The sequence below is a fragment of the Salvelinus alpinus genome, chromosome 20 (assembly GCF_045679555.1).
Source record: "Salvelinus alpinus chromosome 20, SLU_Salpinus.1, whole genome shotgun sequence".
NCBI classification, from domain to species: Eukaryota; Metazoa; Chordata; class Actinopteri; order Salmoniformes; family Salmonidae; genus Salvelinus; species Salvelinus alpinus.
The window spans coordinates 38359321-38374416 of NC_092105.1; the positions used below are offsets into that span (position 1 = coordinate 38359321).

General features: G+C 42.1%; 1 protein-coding gene across 2 annotated transcripts in view; it reads left to right on the top strand.

Annotated features, from left to right (window-relative positions):
* The window catches only part of LOC139546801 (glypican-6-like), a 118774-nt gene that overhangs the window by 84099 nt on the left and 19579 nt on the right, over window positions 1-15096 (top strand). Inside the window, exons 6-7 of one of the 2 annotated variants that reach the window (XM_071355593.1) lie at window positions 3487-3633; window positions 5052-5081. In XM_071355593.1, coding sequence (XP_071211694.1) covers window positions 3487-3633; window positions 5052-5081 — 177 coding nt within the window. The remainder of the gene's footprint in view (window positions 1-3486; window positions 3634-5051; window positions 5082-15096) is intronic. The other variant, XM_071355595.1, reaches the window with a different exon arrangement.

Consider the following 15096-nt stretch of genomic DNA (forward strand, 5'->3'; position numbering starts at 1 on the left):
AGTTATCATTAGGTTTCCAGGTAATGTAATAACACAATGTACCAGTAATGCAAACATCAGGTGAATGTTTTATACAAACATTGTGTAATCATCAGCACGACTGGACAGTCTTTATGTTATGAGAACATTTGCCATAACTTAACAAATGTTCTGGGCACTTTCACAGAACCAATTTTGGTTTGCATAATTGGTACATTGTCTTATTACTGCTCCCGAGTGGCACAGCAGTCTAAGGCACTGCATCTCAGTGCAAGAGGTGTCACTATAGTACCTGGTTCGAATCCAGGCTGTATCACATCTGGCCGTGATTGGGAGTCCCATAGGGTGGCACACAATTGGCCCAGCGTCGTCCGGGTTTGGCCAGTGTAGGCTGTCATTGTAAATAAGAATTTGTTCTTAACTGACTTGCCTAGTTAAATAAAGGTTAAATACATGTTTTTTTAAATAAATGTATTACATTACCGGGAAACTTAATGAGAACTTCAAATCATCAATTCAAATCAAATTTTATTGGTCACGTACACATATTTAGCAGATGTAATTGTGGGTGAAGCGAAATGCTTGTGTTCCTAACTCCAACAGTGCAGTAGTATCTAAAGTAAAAGATTGGAATTAAGCAATGTTTTGAGCAATGTTGGAGTGGCATTGACTAAAATACAGTAGAATAGAATACAGTATATACATACGAGATGAGTAAAGCAGTATGTAAACATTATTTAAACATTATTAAAGTGACTAGTGTTCCATTATTAAAGTGGCCAGTGATTCCAAATCTATGTATATAGGGCAGCAGCCTCTAAGGTGCAGGGTTGCGTAACTGGGTGGAAGCATGGCTAGTGATGGCTATTTAACAGTATGATGGCCTTAAGATGATTGATGATTGAGTTGGAGGCATGCATGGCCACGCAGTCATGGGTGAACAGGGTGTACAGGAGGGGGCTGAGCACGCACCCTTGTGGGGCACCTGTGTTGAAGATCAGCAAAGTGGAGGTGTTGTTTCCTACCTTCACCACCTTGGGGTGGCTCCTCCAGGACCCAGTTGCACAGGACGGGGTTCAGCCCCAGGGCCCCGAGCTTAATGATGAGCTTGGTGGGTACTACGGTGCTGAATGATGAGCTATAGTCAATGAACAGCATTCTTATATAGGTATTCCTCTTGTCTAGATGGGATAGGGCAGTGTGTAGTGTGATACCGATTGCATCGTCTGTGGCTTTATTGGGGTGGTAAGCAAATTGAAGTGGATCTAGGGTGTCAGGTAAGGTAAGGGAGAGGTGATATGATCCTTAACTAGGCTCTCAAAGCACTGATACGGGGCGATAATAATTTAGTTCAGTTACCTTTGCTTTCTTGGGTACAGGAACAATGGTGGACATCTTGAAGCAAGTGGGGACAGCAGAATGGGATAGGGAGAGATTGAATATGTCCGTAAACACTCCAGCCAGCTGGTCTGCGCATGCTCTGAGGATGCGTCTAGGGATGTCGTCTGGGCCGGTAGCCTTGCGAGGGTTAACACATTTAAATGTCTTACTCACGTTGGCCATGGAGAACGAGAGCCCACAGTCCTTGCTAGCAGGCCGAAGAAGGTGTTCAGTTTGTCAGGAAGCAAGACGCCGGTGCCCGGGACGTGGCTGGTTTTTCCTTTGTAGTCCGTGATTGTCTGTAGATCCTGCCACATACGTCTCGTGTCTGTGCCGTTGAATTGCGACTCCACTTTGTCTCTATACTGACGTTTTGCCTGTTTGGTTGCCTTACGGAGGGAATAACTACACTGTTTTCATTCGACCATATTCCCAGTCACCTTGCCATGGTTGCGGTGGTTCGCGCTTCCAGTTTTGCGCGAATGCTGCCATCTATCCACAGTTTCTGGTTTGGGTAGGTTTTATTAGCCACAGTGGGTAGAACATCTCCTATACACTTCCTGAGGAACTCAGTCATATCCCTGTATTCGTCCATTTTATTCTCAGAAGCTACCCGGAACCTATCCCAGTCTGCGTGATCAAAACAATCATGGAACATGGATTGCGATTGGTCAGTCCAGCGTTGAATAGACTTTAGCACTGCAAATGGAATCATGATCAGATTTGTCAGAGGGAGGGCAGGGGGAGGGCCTTAGACTTTTAGAAAAGTTGAGTAGCAGTGGTCCAATGTTTTACCAGCGCAAGTATTACAGTCAATGTGATGGTAGAACTTCGGTCGTGTTTTCTTCAAATTTGCTTTGTTAAAATCCCCAGCTACAATAAATGCGCCCTCAGGATATGTGGTTTCCAGTTTGCATAAAGTCCAGTGTAGTTATTTGAGGTCCTTCGTCGTATCGGCTTGAGGGGGAATATACACGGCTGTGACTATAACCAAAGGTAATTATCTTTGGAGGTAATCCCGTTGGCATTTGATTGTGAGTTATTCTCGGTCGGGTGAACAAAAGGACTTGAGTTTCTGTATGTATCACAATCACTCCATGAGTGTTTAATCATGAAACATACACCCCCGCCTTTCTTCTTCCTGGAGAGTTCTCTATTCCTGTCTGCGCTATGTACTGAGAAACCAGATGGCTGTATGGACGGCGACAGTATATCCCTAGAGAGCCATGTTTCCGTGAAACAGAGTATGCTACAATCCCTGATGTCTTTCTGGAAGGAGATCCTCGCCCTGAGCTCGTCTACATTATTATTCAGAGATTGAACATTAGCGAGTGATATACTTGGAAGCGGTAGATGGTCTGCACGCTTCCTGAGTTGGAACTTTTGAGGTATGTTCTGTGGTGGTTTTTACAGATGTTGTGCACAACATTTTAGTGAATGCTAGATAGAGTCCATTAACACACTAATTAAACGTTTATGGCATTACAGACTTAATGTGGGAGTAGAGAACAAGGGAAGGATGGCACATCTGTATTCTGTCACGTACAGTTCATATTTGAAAACCAACTGGATCATGTTTTAGGTGTGTATTGCTACCCATTCTAATTATATCACATTTTAGGTCTTTGTATTTGAATTACATGTTTCCCTATGGTCAGATAATCTTAGTTCAACTAACAGTAGTTAATGTGTTTCCAGTGTTTTACTGTATTTTACTTTGCCCACAAAATTGTAGTCATTGCAAAAAAAATGAAGTGGTTGTGAAGAGATTCTTCAGCCTACGCAATGTGGGGTGCTTGCTCTCGTTCAAGGCTAAATGCTCTGTTGGCTTTCTCACGATGCAGATGCAGCTTTGTTTATCTTTAAAGTATATGTGGTGAATTGCCCATAATCCATTAAAAAGTTAACTCCATGATATTATATATGGCTGGTCTTGCACAAGTTGAAAAACCTGTCGGCTCTGGTTAGATCAATGTGACTTTGAGCACTGTCATGTTGGTAATATGGGGGCTGTAGGATCCACAAGGCCTTAACAAAACATTGTGTTTTCCCTCTTTTCCACATCCCAAGTAATTCTAGCTCCTCTTGCAATCCAACAGTTGGATGTCCTTCTCTGTGTAATTGCAGGTTTTTCAAGGCTGCGGCCAACCAAAGCCCTCAGGAATGGGCGGCAGGTCTACTCGGGGCGTCTCGGACGTGTTCAACGCCCGCTTCAGGCCCTACAGCCCAGAGGAGCGGCCCACCACTGCAGCTGGCACCAGCCTGGACAGACTGGTAAGGAAAAGCAGAGACACACACAGCCCACTCACAGCCCACAGGACCACTGCTTCAGAGTAAACATCATTTGTCTTTCTGCCTTGACACTGTTTATTAAAGCTGGTGATTTGCCATGGTAGGGCCCCCGGAGCCGGAAATTAATTATTTGTGCTCGTCCTCCGTTCAGGCCTCACTCACTCTCTCTATATCGATCCGTGTTTGTTAACAAATCATCAGCTTTACCCGGGAGGGCAAAGAGAAGTGTGCAGCATCCTGTGCCCTTCCTGTCTATGTGTACCTTACAAATAAGACAGAAAAGATTAATGGAATTTGTGAGATTGACAAAGTCAGGTGTTTGCTGTATAAAGTAAACCTTTGCTTTCGATCAGATTAGCTTTGTTTTGTTTCATTAGATCTTGTTTTTCCGATTTTCATCTCATACAACCTTGACAGTGACACCTAACTTGATGTTTTGCTAAGGGTAGAGGTCAACATATAGCTGACAGTCCAATTCAGGTGAGGGACATTTCTCATCATGGATTATCCTTACTACAGTCCCCCCCCCCCCCTCTCTCTCTCTCTCTCTCTCTCTCTCTCTCTCTCTCTCGCTCTCTCGCTCTCTCGCTCTCTCTCTCGCTCTCTCTCTCTGCATGCAGATGGTAATGTGAGAGCCAGGAGTTAAGGCTTGTCAAATTGACCGATTTGAAAAGTCTGTCACTATCATGCAGTGCAATATTTGTAGGAGACCAAAAACCAAGGTTAAATATGTCTCTCTCAATAATCCTCAAACACTTCATTTTGAATGTATTCAATATTATTTGACCAGTTTCTCACAGCAGAAAAATAATCCTGCTGCAACAGGAAATGTGAATTATTAGGTGGATTATAATTAATGGACATTTTTGTAGGGGTTGATACATTTTTTGTTAGGGCAAATCAACTCTGACATTATTTAAAGGAAATTATAAACTTTAGAAGCCTTTTTAAACTTTGAATACACCATACGTTTGCATTTCCTGCTGATCATATTAAAATCCTACACCTGTATAATATTCAACCACATACAGTACCTTCTTTTCATTGGGACCGCACTATTTTAATTATGGACTCAATTGAAAGTCAACACATTGTTTTGTAACTCAGGAAAATAATATCCTTAAATGAATTGAGAAAATAATGTGCTGCGTGGCTTCGGGCTAAAGCCAGAATCCCATTATAAGAAAATATAAATGTTCTTCCATCAATTTCATTAATGAATAGTAATTATGATTTCCCTTAACTTTGTTCCTCCTCTTAGCTCTTTTTGAAGGACTCTGATGTCTTTGGATGTATGCATTTGGATGTAATGTCTTTGTGTACCTCCCTCTTTCCTCCTCCACTGTCTTACTTTATTTAATTAAAATGCTTCTCTTTCCCATTGCTATGCTGCTTACCAGAGGACTGTCTGGAGTGCAATGCAACACAGTGTAAGCTTTATGAATTCTACTCTTAACCTAAATCATTTTGTGTGGGGCCCTTTTGTCACATCTTGTCTCCTATGCCATACTCCCTAATGTTTTGTCACTAAATAAGAAGAATTACAGACTCATAGTTTCCATAGACGAGGTATGGTTGTATATTACCTGGCAACTACTGTTGTAAACAAGTACAGTGACATCCAAAGCCCAACGGTAAACCTGATATATATTCCATCTCAGCCACTGTCTCAGATACTACTCCCAAAAGAGTCAACTTTCAAATAACCTTTTTATGTTATTACGGAGTAGTCTGTGTTTGATTTACAAAGCAATGTATTTGTGGAGCTGTTGAGACCTTGATCATGGCCTCAGTGTTTTATGGTCTTCCGTAACAATATTGGCTGTTAAACATTGTATTAGTAGTCAGGTGTACCACCAAGACCGGTGCTATAGACGAGGGAGTTGAAGGAGCTGTGGTTCCTTCAGGTAGTGAGGACTCTTCCCTAGAGGCCGGTCCATGTTTTTCCTCCCTTACCCACTATATCTATACAGACACATCAGAGACCTCACATTGCCTTAGCTAATGGAGTCAACTCCTGGAGGAGCCCAGGCAATAACCAGGTGACCTACTCCATCAGAGCTTGGCAGAGGAGAACTCTGAGCGGGGTGTTGGTTGGTGGTGGTGGTGGTGTCTGGGCGGTTGCTCAAATGGCAGACAGAGTGAAATGAGGCCTCCAGACTGCCTCATGAATAACTGGGCAATTAGCCCGCTTGGAGATTCCCTCTAGATGTTGAGTTGAGTGACAGAGGTTGATTATGGACATCTGACGGCTGGACAAGGACACCTGATGAGGGTCTCCGTTATGAGGATCCATGTGCACTGTAGTCAGGGGGTGTCGAGTTCTCTGCTGTGCTGGCTGGTTCACAGTCGGTTTCTACTGGCTCCACAAAAAGTTGCTAGAGTACAGTAGCTTTCTAGAGACAGCCGTCCTCTCTCAGTTTCATGATACCATAGAGTTCTTTCAATAATAAAGCTGTGAACTGTAGTGGTGGTGGCGAGAGGCTGAATGTTAAAGTAACTGCCCAATGAAAGTCTGACTATAAAAAGTTCTGTTAACTCATATCCAAGTAATGTTGTTGACTCGTCCTATACTCGTATTTGTGGCCAAAGCATAAATTGGAGAAAATATTGTTCCAAAACCCCACCTCAAACTTGTATCTCAAACAGACAGTTTAAAAAATGCTTGGCTATTTCCTCATAGAACATGATGCCATCTCCCTGAGAAGGATGAGCTGGCCAATCAGCGGTCTAAAGTAGGATGAGCTTGCCAATCAGCGGTCTACTTGCATTCATATTTTTAATAACCATTCTATTGTTGGGGTACACCTACACCATTTCAACAGAGAAAAGCTGATTTTTAACAGTCGGAAGTTTACATACACTTGCGTTGGAGTCATTAAAACTAGTTTTTCAACCACTCAACAAATTTCTTGTTAACAAACTATAGTTTTGACAAGTCGGTTAGGACATCTACTTTGTGCATGACAAAAGTCATTTTTCATAACAATTGTTTGCAGACAGATTATTTAACTTATAATTCACTGTATCACAATTCCAGTGGGTCAGAAGTTTACATAAACTAAGTTGACTGTGCCTTTAAACAGCTTGGAAAATTCCAGAAAATTATGTCATGGCTTTAGAAGCTTCTAATAGGCTAATTGACATAATTTGAGTCAATTGGAGTTGTACCTGTGGATGTATTTCAAGGTCTACCTTCAAGCTCAGTTCCTCTTTGCTTGACATCATGGGAAAATTAAAAGAAATCAGCCAAGACCTCAGAAAGAAAATTGTAGACCTCCACAAGTCTGGTTCATCCTTGGGAGCAATTTACAAATGCCTGAAGGTACCACGTTCATCTGTACAAACAATAGTACGCAAGTATAAACACCATGGGACTACGCAGCCGTCATACCACTCAGGAAGGAGACGCGTTCTGTTTCCTAGAGATGAACGTACTTTGGTGCGAAAAGTGCAAATCAATCGCAGAACAACAGCAAAGGACCTTGTGAAGATGCTGGCGAAAACAGGTACAAAAGTGCCTATATCCACAGTAAAACGAGTCCTATATCGACATAACCTGAAAGGCCGCTCAGCAAGGAAGAAGCCACTGCTCCAAAACCGCCATAAAAAAGCCAGACTATGGTTTGCAACTGCACATTGGGACAAAGATCGTACTTTTTGGAGAAATATCCTATGATCTGATGAAACAAAAATAGAACTGTTTATCCGTAATGACCATCGTTATGTTTGGAGGGAAAAGGGGGATGCTTGCAAGCCGAAGAACACCATCCCAACCGTGAAGCAAGGGGGTGGCAGCATCATGTTGTGGGGGTGCTTTGCTGCAGGAGGGACGAGTGCACTTCACAAAATAGATGGCATCATCAGGGAAATTATCTGGATATATTGAAGCAACATCTCAAGACATCAGTCAGGAAGTTAAAGCTTGGTTGCAAATGGGTCTTCCAAATGGACAATGACCCCAAGCATACTTCCAAAGTTGTGGCAAAATGGCTTAAGGACAACAATGTGGAGTGGCCATCACAAAGCCCTGACCTCAATCCTATAGAACATTTGTGCGCAAAACTGAAAAAGCGTGTGCGAGCAAGGAGGCCTACAAACCTGACTCAGTTACACCAGCTCTGTCAGGAGGAATGGGCCAGAATTCACCCAACTTATTGTGGGAAGCTTGTGGAAGGCTATCCGAAACGTTAGACCCACGTTAAACAATTTAAAGGCAATGCTACCAAATACTAATTGAGTGTCTGTACACTTCTGACCCACTGGGAATGTGATGAAAGAAATAAAAGCTGAAATAAATCATTCTCTCTACTATTAGTCTGACATTTCACATTCTTAAAATAAACTGGTGATCCTAACTGACCTAAGATAGGGAATTTATACTAGGATTAAATGTCATGAATTGTGAATAACTGAGTTTAAAAGTATTTGGCAAAGGTGTATGTAAACTTCCAACTTCAACTGTAATTAATTATCATTATTTGGAAGGAAAACTATTTCAGTTATATTGTAAATCATTACAGGTCATATTTAATAGAAATCTGGAAACACTGGGCAGTTACTTTAAACAGACACACTGGTGTGCGTTTATTTGTGCAAAGCCCATCATTAGGATGTAATGGGAAGCTGGACTGTCTTAAAATAATCACACTGGCCACAGAGAAGGGATTTTCTGAATACAATAATACTTTTGTCTGTCAATGTTGTTTTCATTGATCTGTGAGTTATAGGTTATATAGTTATGAGTTACAGTGAAAGTATTCAGACCCTTTGACTTTTTCCACATTTAATTACGTTACAGCCTTATTCTATAATTTATTACATATTTTTTTTCCCTCATCACTCTACACACAATACCCAATAATGACATAGCAAAAACTGGTTTTTAGAAATGTTTGCAAATGTATTAAAAATAAAAAACAGAAATACCTTATTTAAATAAACTTAATAACATATGTATACATTAGTCAATGTTAGAATAAGGCTGTAACGTAACAAAATGTGGAAAAAGTCAATGGGTCTGAATGCTTTCCGAATGCACTGTATATGCTTTAATAAGCAATGTAAAAACAGTAAGGATATAATGTCTTGTAAGTTAAAGGCTTTGGGAAAACAGAGAGTGCAGACATATTGGCCCAGTGCATGGTAGGGTAACCTTATCATTCTTTAACTTTAACCATCAATAGTCAGACAACTGAAATATCCATCCAGAAGCGGCCGTGATAAATGTGATAGCCCTAAATTCATTTATGAACCGCTATCTCCAAGGCAGTAGGTTGCTGCAGTTTGCATTAGGCTTGGGATTGTGGGGGTGTCTGCTCATCCAGATACCTTAAACATGTATTTCCCTCATTGAAGCAGCCTTCTGCCAGGTAACTGACAGTTATTAACCCGGATCCTGTGGTCTCTCATACAGTAGCTGCAGTCCCCACAGCTGCATCAGTTATCAATGTCACTGTTCCCATCTGTTTATTCACCGTCAGAGGTGTCTGATACCCAGTGGGAGGCCTCCTCTTTCACTTCCGCTGCTTTGTCGTCCCACTCACTGTCTTCCTTTAACTTCCATAACATCATAATTATCAGTGACACTCCCAGTGATGTTGCTAAGGAGTCCTTTGATTTGGAGTTAGTGTCTGACTTCAGCGGTGAATTAGCTAGTCAAAGGATGCAAGCTGAGCCAGCGATGGCAGGAACTCAGGAAGGGTCTGTCGTCGTCTGGCTGTGTTGCAGTGCTTATGGGGAAGCCCTGAAGAGCCGGTCCACCTCCAGGCTCCAGCTCCATGAGCCATGACTGCTTAATTTCCTGACATCCTGTCACCATCCGCCATCACAGTCCTGTGGGAGGAATGGATCTTTGAACGTCCTAAGGGAGATGAAGGCACTACAGAGTGTCAGGCAGAGAGGGCCTTTAACGGCTGGTGTTTGATGATAGGGCAGGCCTTTAATGTGCCATTTAGTATAAGTTGTTTTATTCATTGTCTTCTCCTGGGGCGTCCTTGTCATGAAATGTATTCCAAGGTCATTTTTCAATCACAGGAAAAAACAGGAAGCAAAAAAGTTATTTTATTGAATTTTAAAATAATGTTTAGTTGCAATTTACAACCTTTTAGTTGGAAATGTATATTGTACGTGATACAACATGGATTTAGCATACTATTGCTTCGGCGTCAGCATAAATCGTTGCACAACTGAACGTGGATGTTGCAAGAGGTTGGTTAACTACATTCGGTGGATTATTTCTGTGTAATTATACTCTTTGCTTCATATTTTGGTAACTCGATAGGCTGATGTCCATTTCCATGTACTTGCAGATCCGTGAGCTCGCCAGCCCTAATTCAGTTGTGTGGATGTAAATGAATTGTGCTGGCCTCATTGATTGCTTTTGGGAGACTGAAGTCCTCTAGCTGTGCATGGATGTGGCGCCTAATGTGCAGTAAAGGAAATTGGATAACTCCAGAGCAGTGCCATAGAAACCAAGCTACAGTCTATCTTCATTAGCTAGATGAGCATCATCTTGGAACACAACAACAGTCTGTTGCAGCTTCTCTTGTATGCTGCCCTTTGAATTTGGTCTCATGCTCCATCTCAGTAGTTTCTACGCTGCCTGTTATATTTGTAATTACTTTTATTCATAGTCTGACTTATATTAATAATATGTTTAATAATATATATAATGTTTACCTATTTCTCTCTGGAGCATAATAGATGTAGGTCTCGTAGAATCGGGTCTCATAGAAAGAAGTCTCTCATGCAAGTGAAACCTATTGTACAGATCCCTTGTGACTTGCAGCCATGCGCATGGGAACAAATGTGAAATGCCGCTGTGGTGGCCTGGGTCATACTGCGGCCTGGAAACCTTCATTCTATCCTTTTTCTAAGTCTTGACCCATACATAAACCGCCTGCAATGCAGAATCACTTTAAGCCTCTGAAACATTCTTGTTTTAGATACGGCTTAATGGGAGTAAGTAGGCCTATCCACATATCCATTCTAGCCATGCTATTATGTAGATTCCACAGATTCTAACATAATTGTTAGTTTCCCCCAAAACCACATGAAAACAAATAGTGTAAAGATGGATAGTCCTATTATTTGACAGTGTATTTAGGAATCTCTGAACAAAGGGTGGTACTCAAGCATACAAATGTAATGGTTGAAAATGGTAGCCTGACAAATTCAGCAAATGCCAGCAATCTTGGATAACCACCCGAGACTACATTCAGAATGTTCCCGAATCACAATGGGTTTGATACAAACGGTTTAGTGTTTCCTTCTACTTCAAGGTCTCTAGAGCTACATGTATGCTAAATCATTTGCCAGGCTGTTTCAAGGGAAATGAGGATGAACAAACGGATGACAAGTTAGCAAATGTCTCTATTATCATGCCTCCATCACAGGATATCTCACTGAGGAGATACTAGTCTCTACTCTCTCTCGTTGTAGAATTAGTCCAAAAATAGACGTCACACATTCTATAATACTGCCAGATATTTGATGTACAGTGCCTTCGGGAAGGTATACAGATACCTTGACTTTTTCCACATTTTGTTACGTTACAGCCTTATTTTAAAATTGATTAAATGTTTTCTTTCCTCATTAAATCTACACACAATACCCCATAATGACGAAGCAAAAATTGGTTTTTAGACAGTTTTGCAAATTTATTACAAATAAAAAACAGAAATATAACATTTACATAAGTATTCAGACCCTTTACTCATTACTTTGTTGAAGCACCTCTGGTAGCGATTACAGCCTCGAGTCTTCTTGGGTATGACACTACAAGCTTGGCACACCTGTATTTGGGGAGTTCCTCCCATTCTTCTCTGCAGATACTGTCAAGCGTTGTCAGGTTGGATGAGGAGCGTTGCTGCACAGCTATTTTCAGGTCTCTCCAGAGATGTTCGATCGGGTTCAAGTCTGGGCTCTGGCTGGGCCACTCAAGGACATTCAGAGACTTGTCCCGAAGCCATTCCTGCGTTGTCTTGGCTGTGTGCTTAGGGTCGTTGTCCTGTTGGAAGGTGAACCTTCACCCCAGTCTGAGGGCCTGAGAGCTCTGGAGCAGGTTATCATCAAGGATCTCTCTGTACTTTGCTCCATTCATCTTTGTCTCCCAGTTTCTGCACCTGAAAAACATCCCCACAGCATGATGCTACCACCACCATGCTTCACCATAAGGGATGGTGTCAGGTTTCCTCCAGAGGTGACTCTTAGCATTCAGGCCAGTTCGATCTTGGTTTCATCAGACCAGAGAATCTTGTTTCTTATGGTCTGAGAGTCTTTAGGTGCCTTTTGGCAAACTCCAAGCGGGCTGTCATGTGCCTTTTACTGAGGAGTGGCTCCCGTCTTGCTACTTTACCATGAAGGCCTGTTTGGTGGAGTGCTGCAGTGATGGTTGTCCTTCTGGAAGTTTCTCCCATCTCCATAGAGGAACTCTAGGCAGCCAGGCAGCCAGCTCTAGGAAGAGTCTTGGTGGTTCCAAACTTCTTTCATTTAAGAATGATGGAGGTCACTGTGTTCTTGGGGACCTCCAATGCTGCAGAAATTTTTTGGTACCCTTCCCCAGATCTGTGCCTCGTCACAATACTGTCTCGGAGCTCTACGGACAATTCCTTTGACCTCACGGCTTGATTTTTCTAAAATAAAATAAACTGTTTTTGCTTTGTCATTATGGGGTATTGTGTGTAGAATGCTGAGATGTTTTATTTATTTAATACATTTTAGAATATGTAACCAAATGTGGAAAAAGTCAAGGGGTCTGAATACTTTCCAAAGGCACTGCATCTCACCTTGTAATCCAATGATCAGTCATTCACCAAAAAGTTGTGGTGTTTTATTCTATTTCAGTTCTTGAATTAGCACTTTCTATCCACAAATAGTTGATATTGTGAAACAATGAGCTGTGTGTCAGGCAGCAGAAGGATGTTAAAGATGGCATGGCACCAGGCTCTTTCACAGCTGTGTTTAGTTATAAAAGGAAGGAAGTCATTTCTATTCCTGAAGATGTCACGATATCACTCTGCTCTGCCTGCAGCGGTACAGCCATGGTACAAATAGACAGTTTTGCTCTCACATGAGAGTCACCAAATTACACATTCCCTCCCATCACCAGACGCACATGCACACACACCACAACCACAAGCAACACCACCGCAAGTTGTTATCTCATAATGAGTCCTGGCACTCTGTACCACTCACCTCTACGTATAACTTGAAACTAACTGCATGTCATTTGAAAAATAAATATGGCTATTCATATGGCTATTATACGCCGATATTTGATGTTTCACTTGGAGGAACAGCGCTGTAATCATCAAGGGATTTGATATAAATAATTTCAGGCAGCTTCACACCAAGTTCCTCTTCGTCTCTTGTTAGCAGGGTCTCCTTCCATGGATCATTCCTTCATCCTAACTAATGGTGTTGCCATTAAGGCCCTGCTCCTCTTCATATCTGTCAATACATTAATGAGATACATTGGCCCCATCACACCCGGGCCTTTGCAGGCTTCCCCGGAGAGCCGGGCCAGCCGGGGAAGAGCAGGCCCCCGATTGCTCTGTTCTTCTGAACAGCATGGAGCTTCCCTTTAATCATCTCCTCTAGCTCAACCACTTCTCCAGTCCTAGCCTAGGGCAAATCACTAGCACAAACTTAGAACCATTTCATCAATATTCTGTCATTTTGCCCCACCAAGACATCCCTGTTTGATAAATTGAGCGCACCATGATCAAGTGTATTGCTTAACTGCTAGTCGTTGAGGGACTGATTCCAGGGTATGTAAAAAGGGGTTACTCTGATTACGGCACGCTGGGACAATTTGACTGCGTGGTAAAGGCTGTTATAACAACAACTAATTGAAAGAAGCCACTTATTGTTGGACCTTCTTCAACCCCTTCGTTAGTATACTGTACTCCCACTGGAATCTGCATGCAAGAGTTAGTAAAAGGTTAAAGATCTCACAACTACTGCACAGTGACATACTGTATGCTAATGCAGTATGTTTGGTGCTATATTTCAGAGCACTATAATACTGTATTTCTTTAATTAGTTGAACATGGTACGCTATAACACACTTACTCCTCCTTGTAAAGCATTGGTTTCTTCAGGTATTTGGTCTTGTCCTGTCCTCTCAATGTTACTATCTATCCATGGGGGTTTAAATTAGAAATTAGAGCGAAGTGGACTGATTTGCCTGTGATGGAACTTGACCAAATTATCCCTCTGAGAATCCATTAACAGGTAATTATGCGTCCCCTGAAACAACACTATTATACTATTTAAGGACCTAGAGAAGTGAGAACTAAGATAAAATCCCAGACACGTAACGTATAGTACATGAAATGATGTGCATGTTGACGGATTTCTCTCATGCAATAATACTGTTGGGTTGAATTGTGTAAAACAAAACTACATATCCTCAAGGGATTAAAAAAAAATATAGGCTACAATTCAATATATATTTGGGAAATAGTCAAAACAGCAGTTTATTGTCCACATAAACAACATATGACACCAACCATAACTGTTTGTTCTACTGTACGTGAAGCTGCACTGGATCAAGATTAAAGTCGCTCATCATTATGCACCAGCATTACAAGAAGAATTTCCAAGTAAAAGTACTGTAGATATGAATATTGTTTCATCATTGCTCTATGTACGTGTTATTCCCTTGTCTAATATGAGGCTTGAACATTTCAAACACTTGATATATGGGGAGCCTTCTGAGTGGTGATAAATATTCATTGCCATTGTTCCCGTAGCCTTGCTTGCATCTGTCATGCCTTCAATCTCTGCCAACCATAACACTGGGGAAGATCCTGCCACATTTCTCTCACTGTTCCAAAGTTAAATCAAAGTAACCTGAAAATAATAGTCACATTTGAATGACAATAAGACTCTCACCTCGCGTCAATTATGTGCTGTGCCAGGAAACATTGTAATAACAGTCACAAAGACAGGGCATCACAGACATATGGTGCCATCACTCTTGGGTATTGGAATGATATACAGGCAGGACACACCACCACTATGCTGAGATCTCTGTGTTAAATCATAGCCTTCCGCTCCGGCAGATTTAATGCAGAGACATAATCAGTACTCTAGGGAACCAAGCCAGGGCTGCATGGGTCTGGGGCTGCATGGGTCTGGGGCTGCATGGGTCTGGGGCTGCATGGGGCTGGGGCTGCATGGGGCTGGGGGTAGGGCTGGTGCTACTCGGGCTTAGGGCTGCTGGGGTTAAGGGGTTAATTAAAGCTGCGGCTGAGGCTGGAGTTAGCTGTTGGGGCTTGGGCTGATGTTAAGGTTGGCGCTGAGGGTAGGACTTTGGCTGCTGATACTGAAGTGTGAGGCTGGGGCTGGAGCTGCAGGATGATTGGCCTCCACCTGTTGTGGCATGGATAAATAGTAATTGGCTTCCAAACGTTTATCTTGTGGCCATTGAAATTT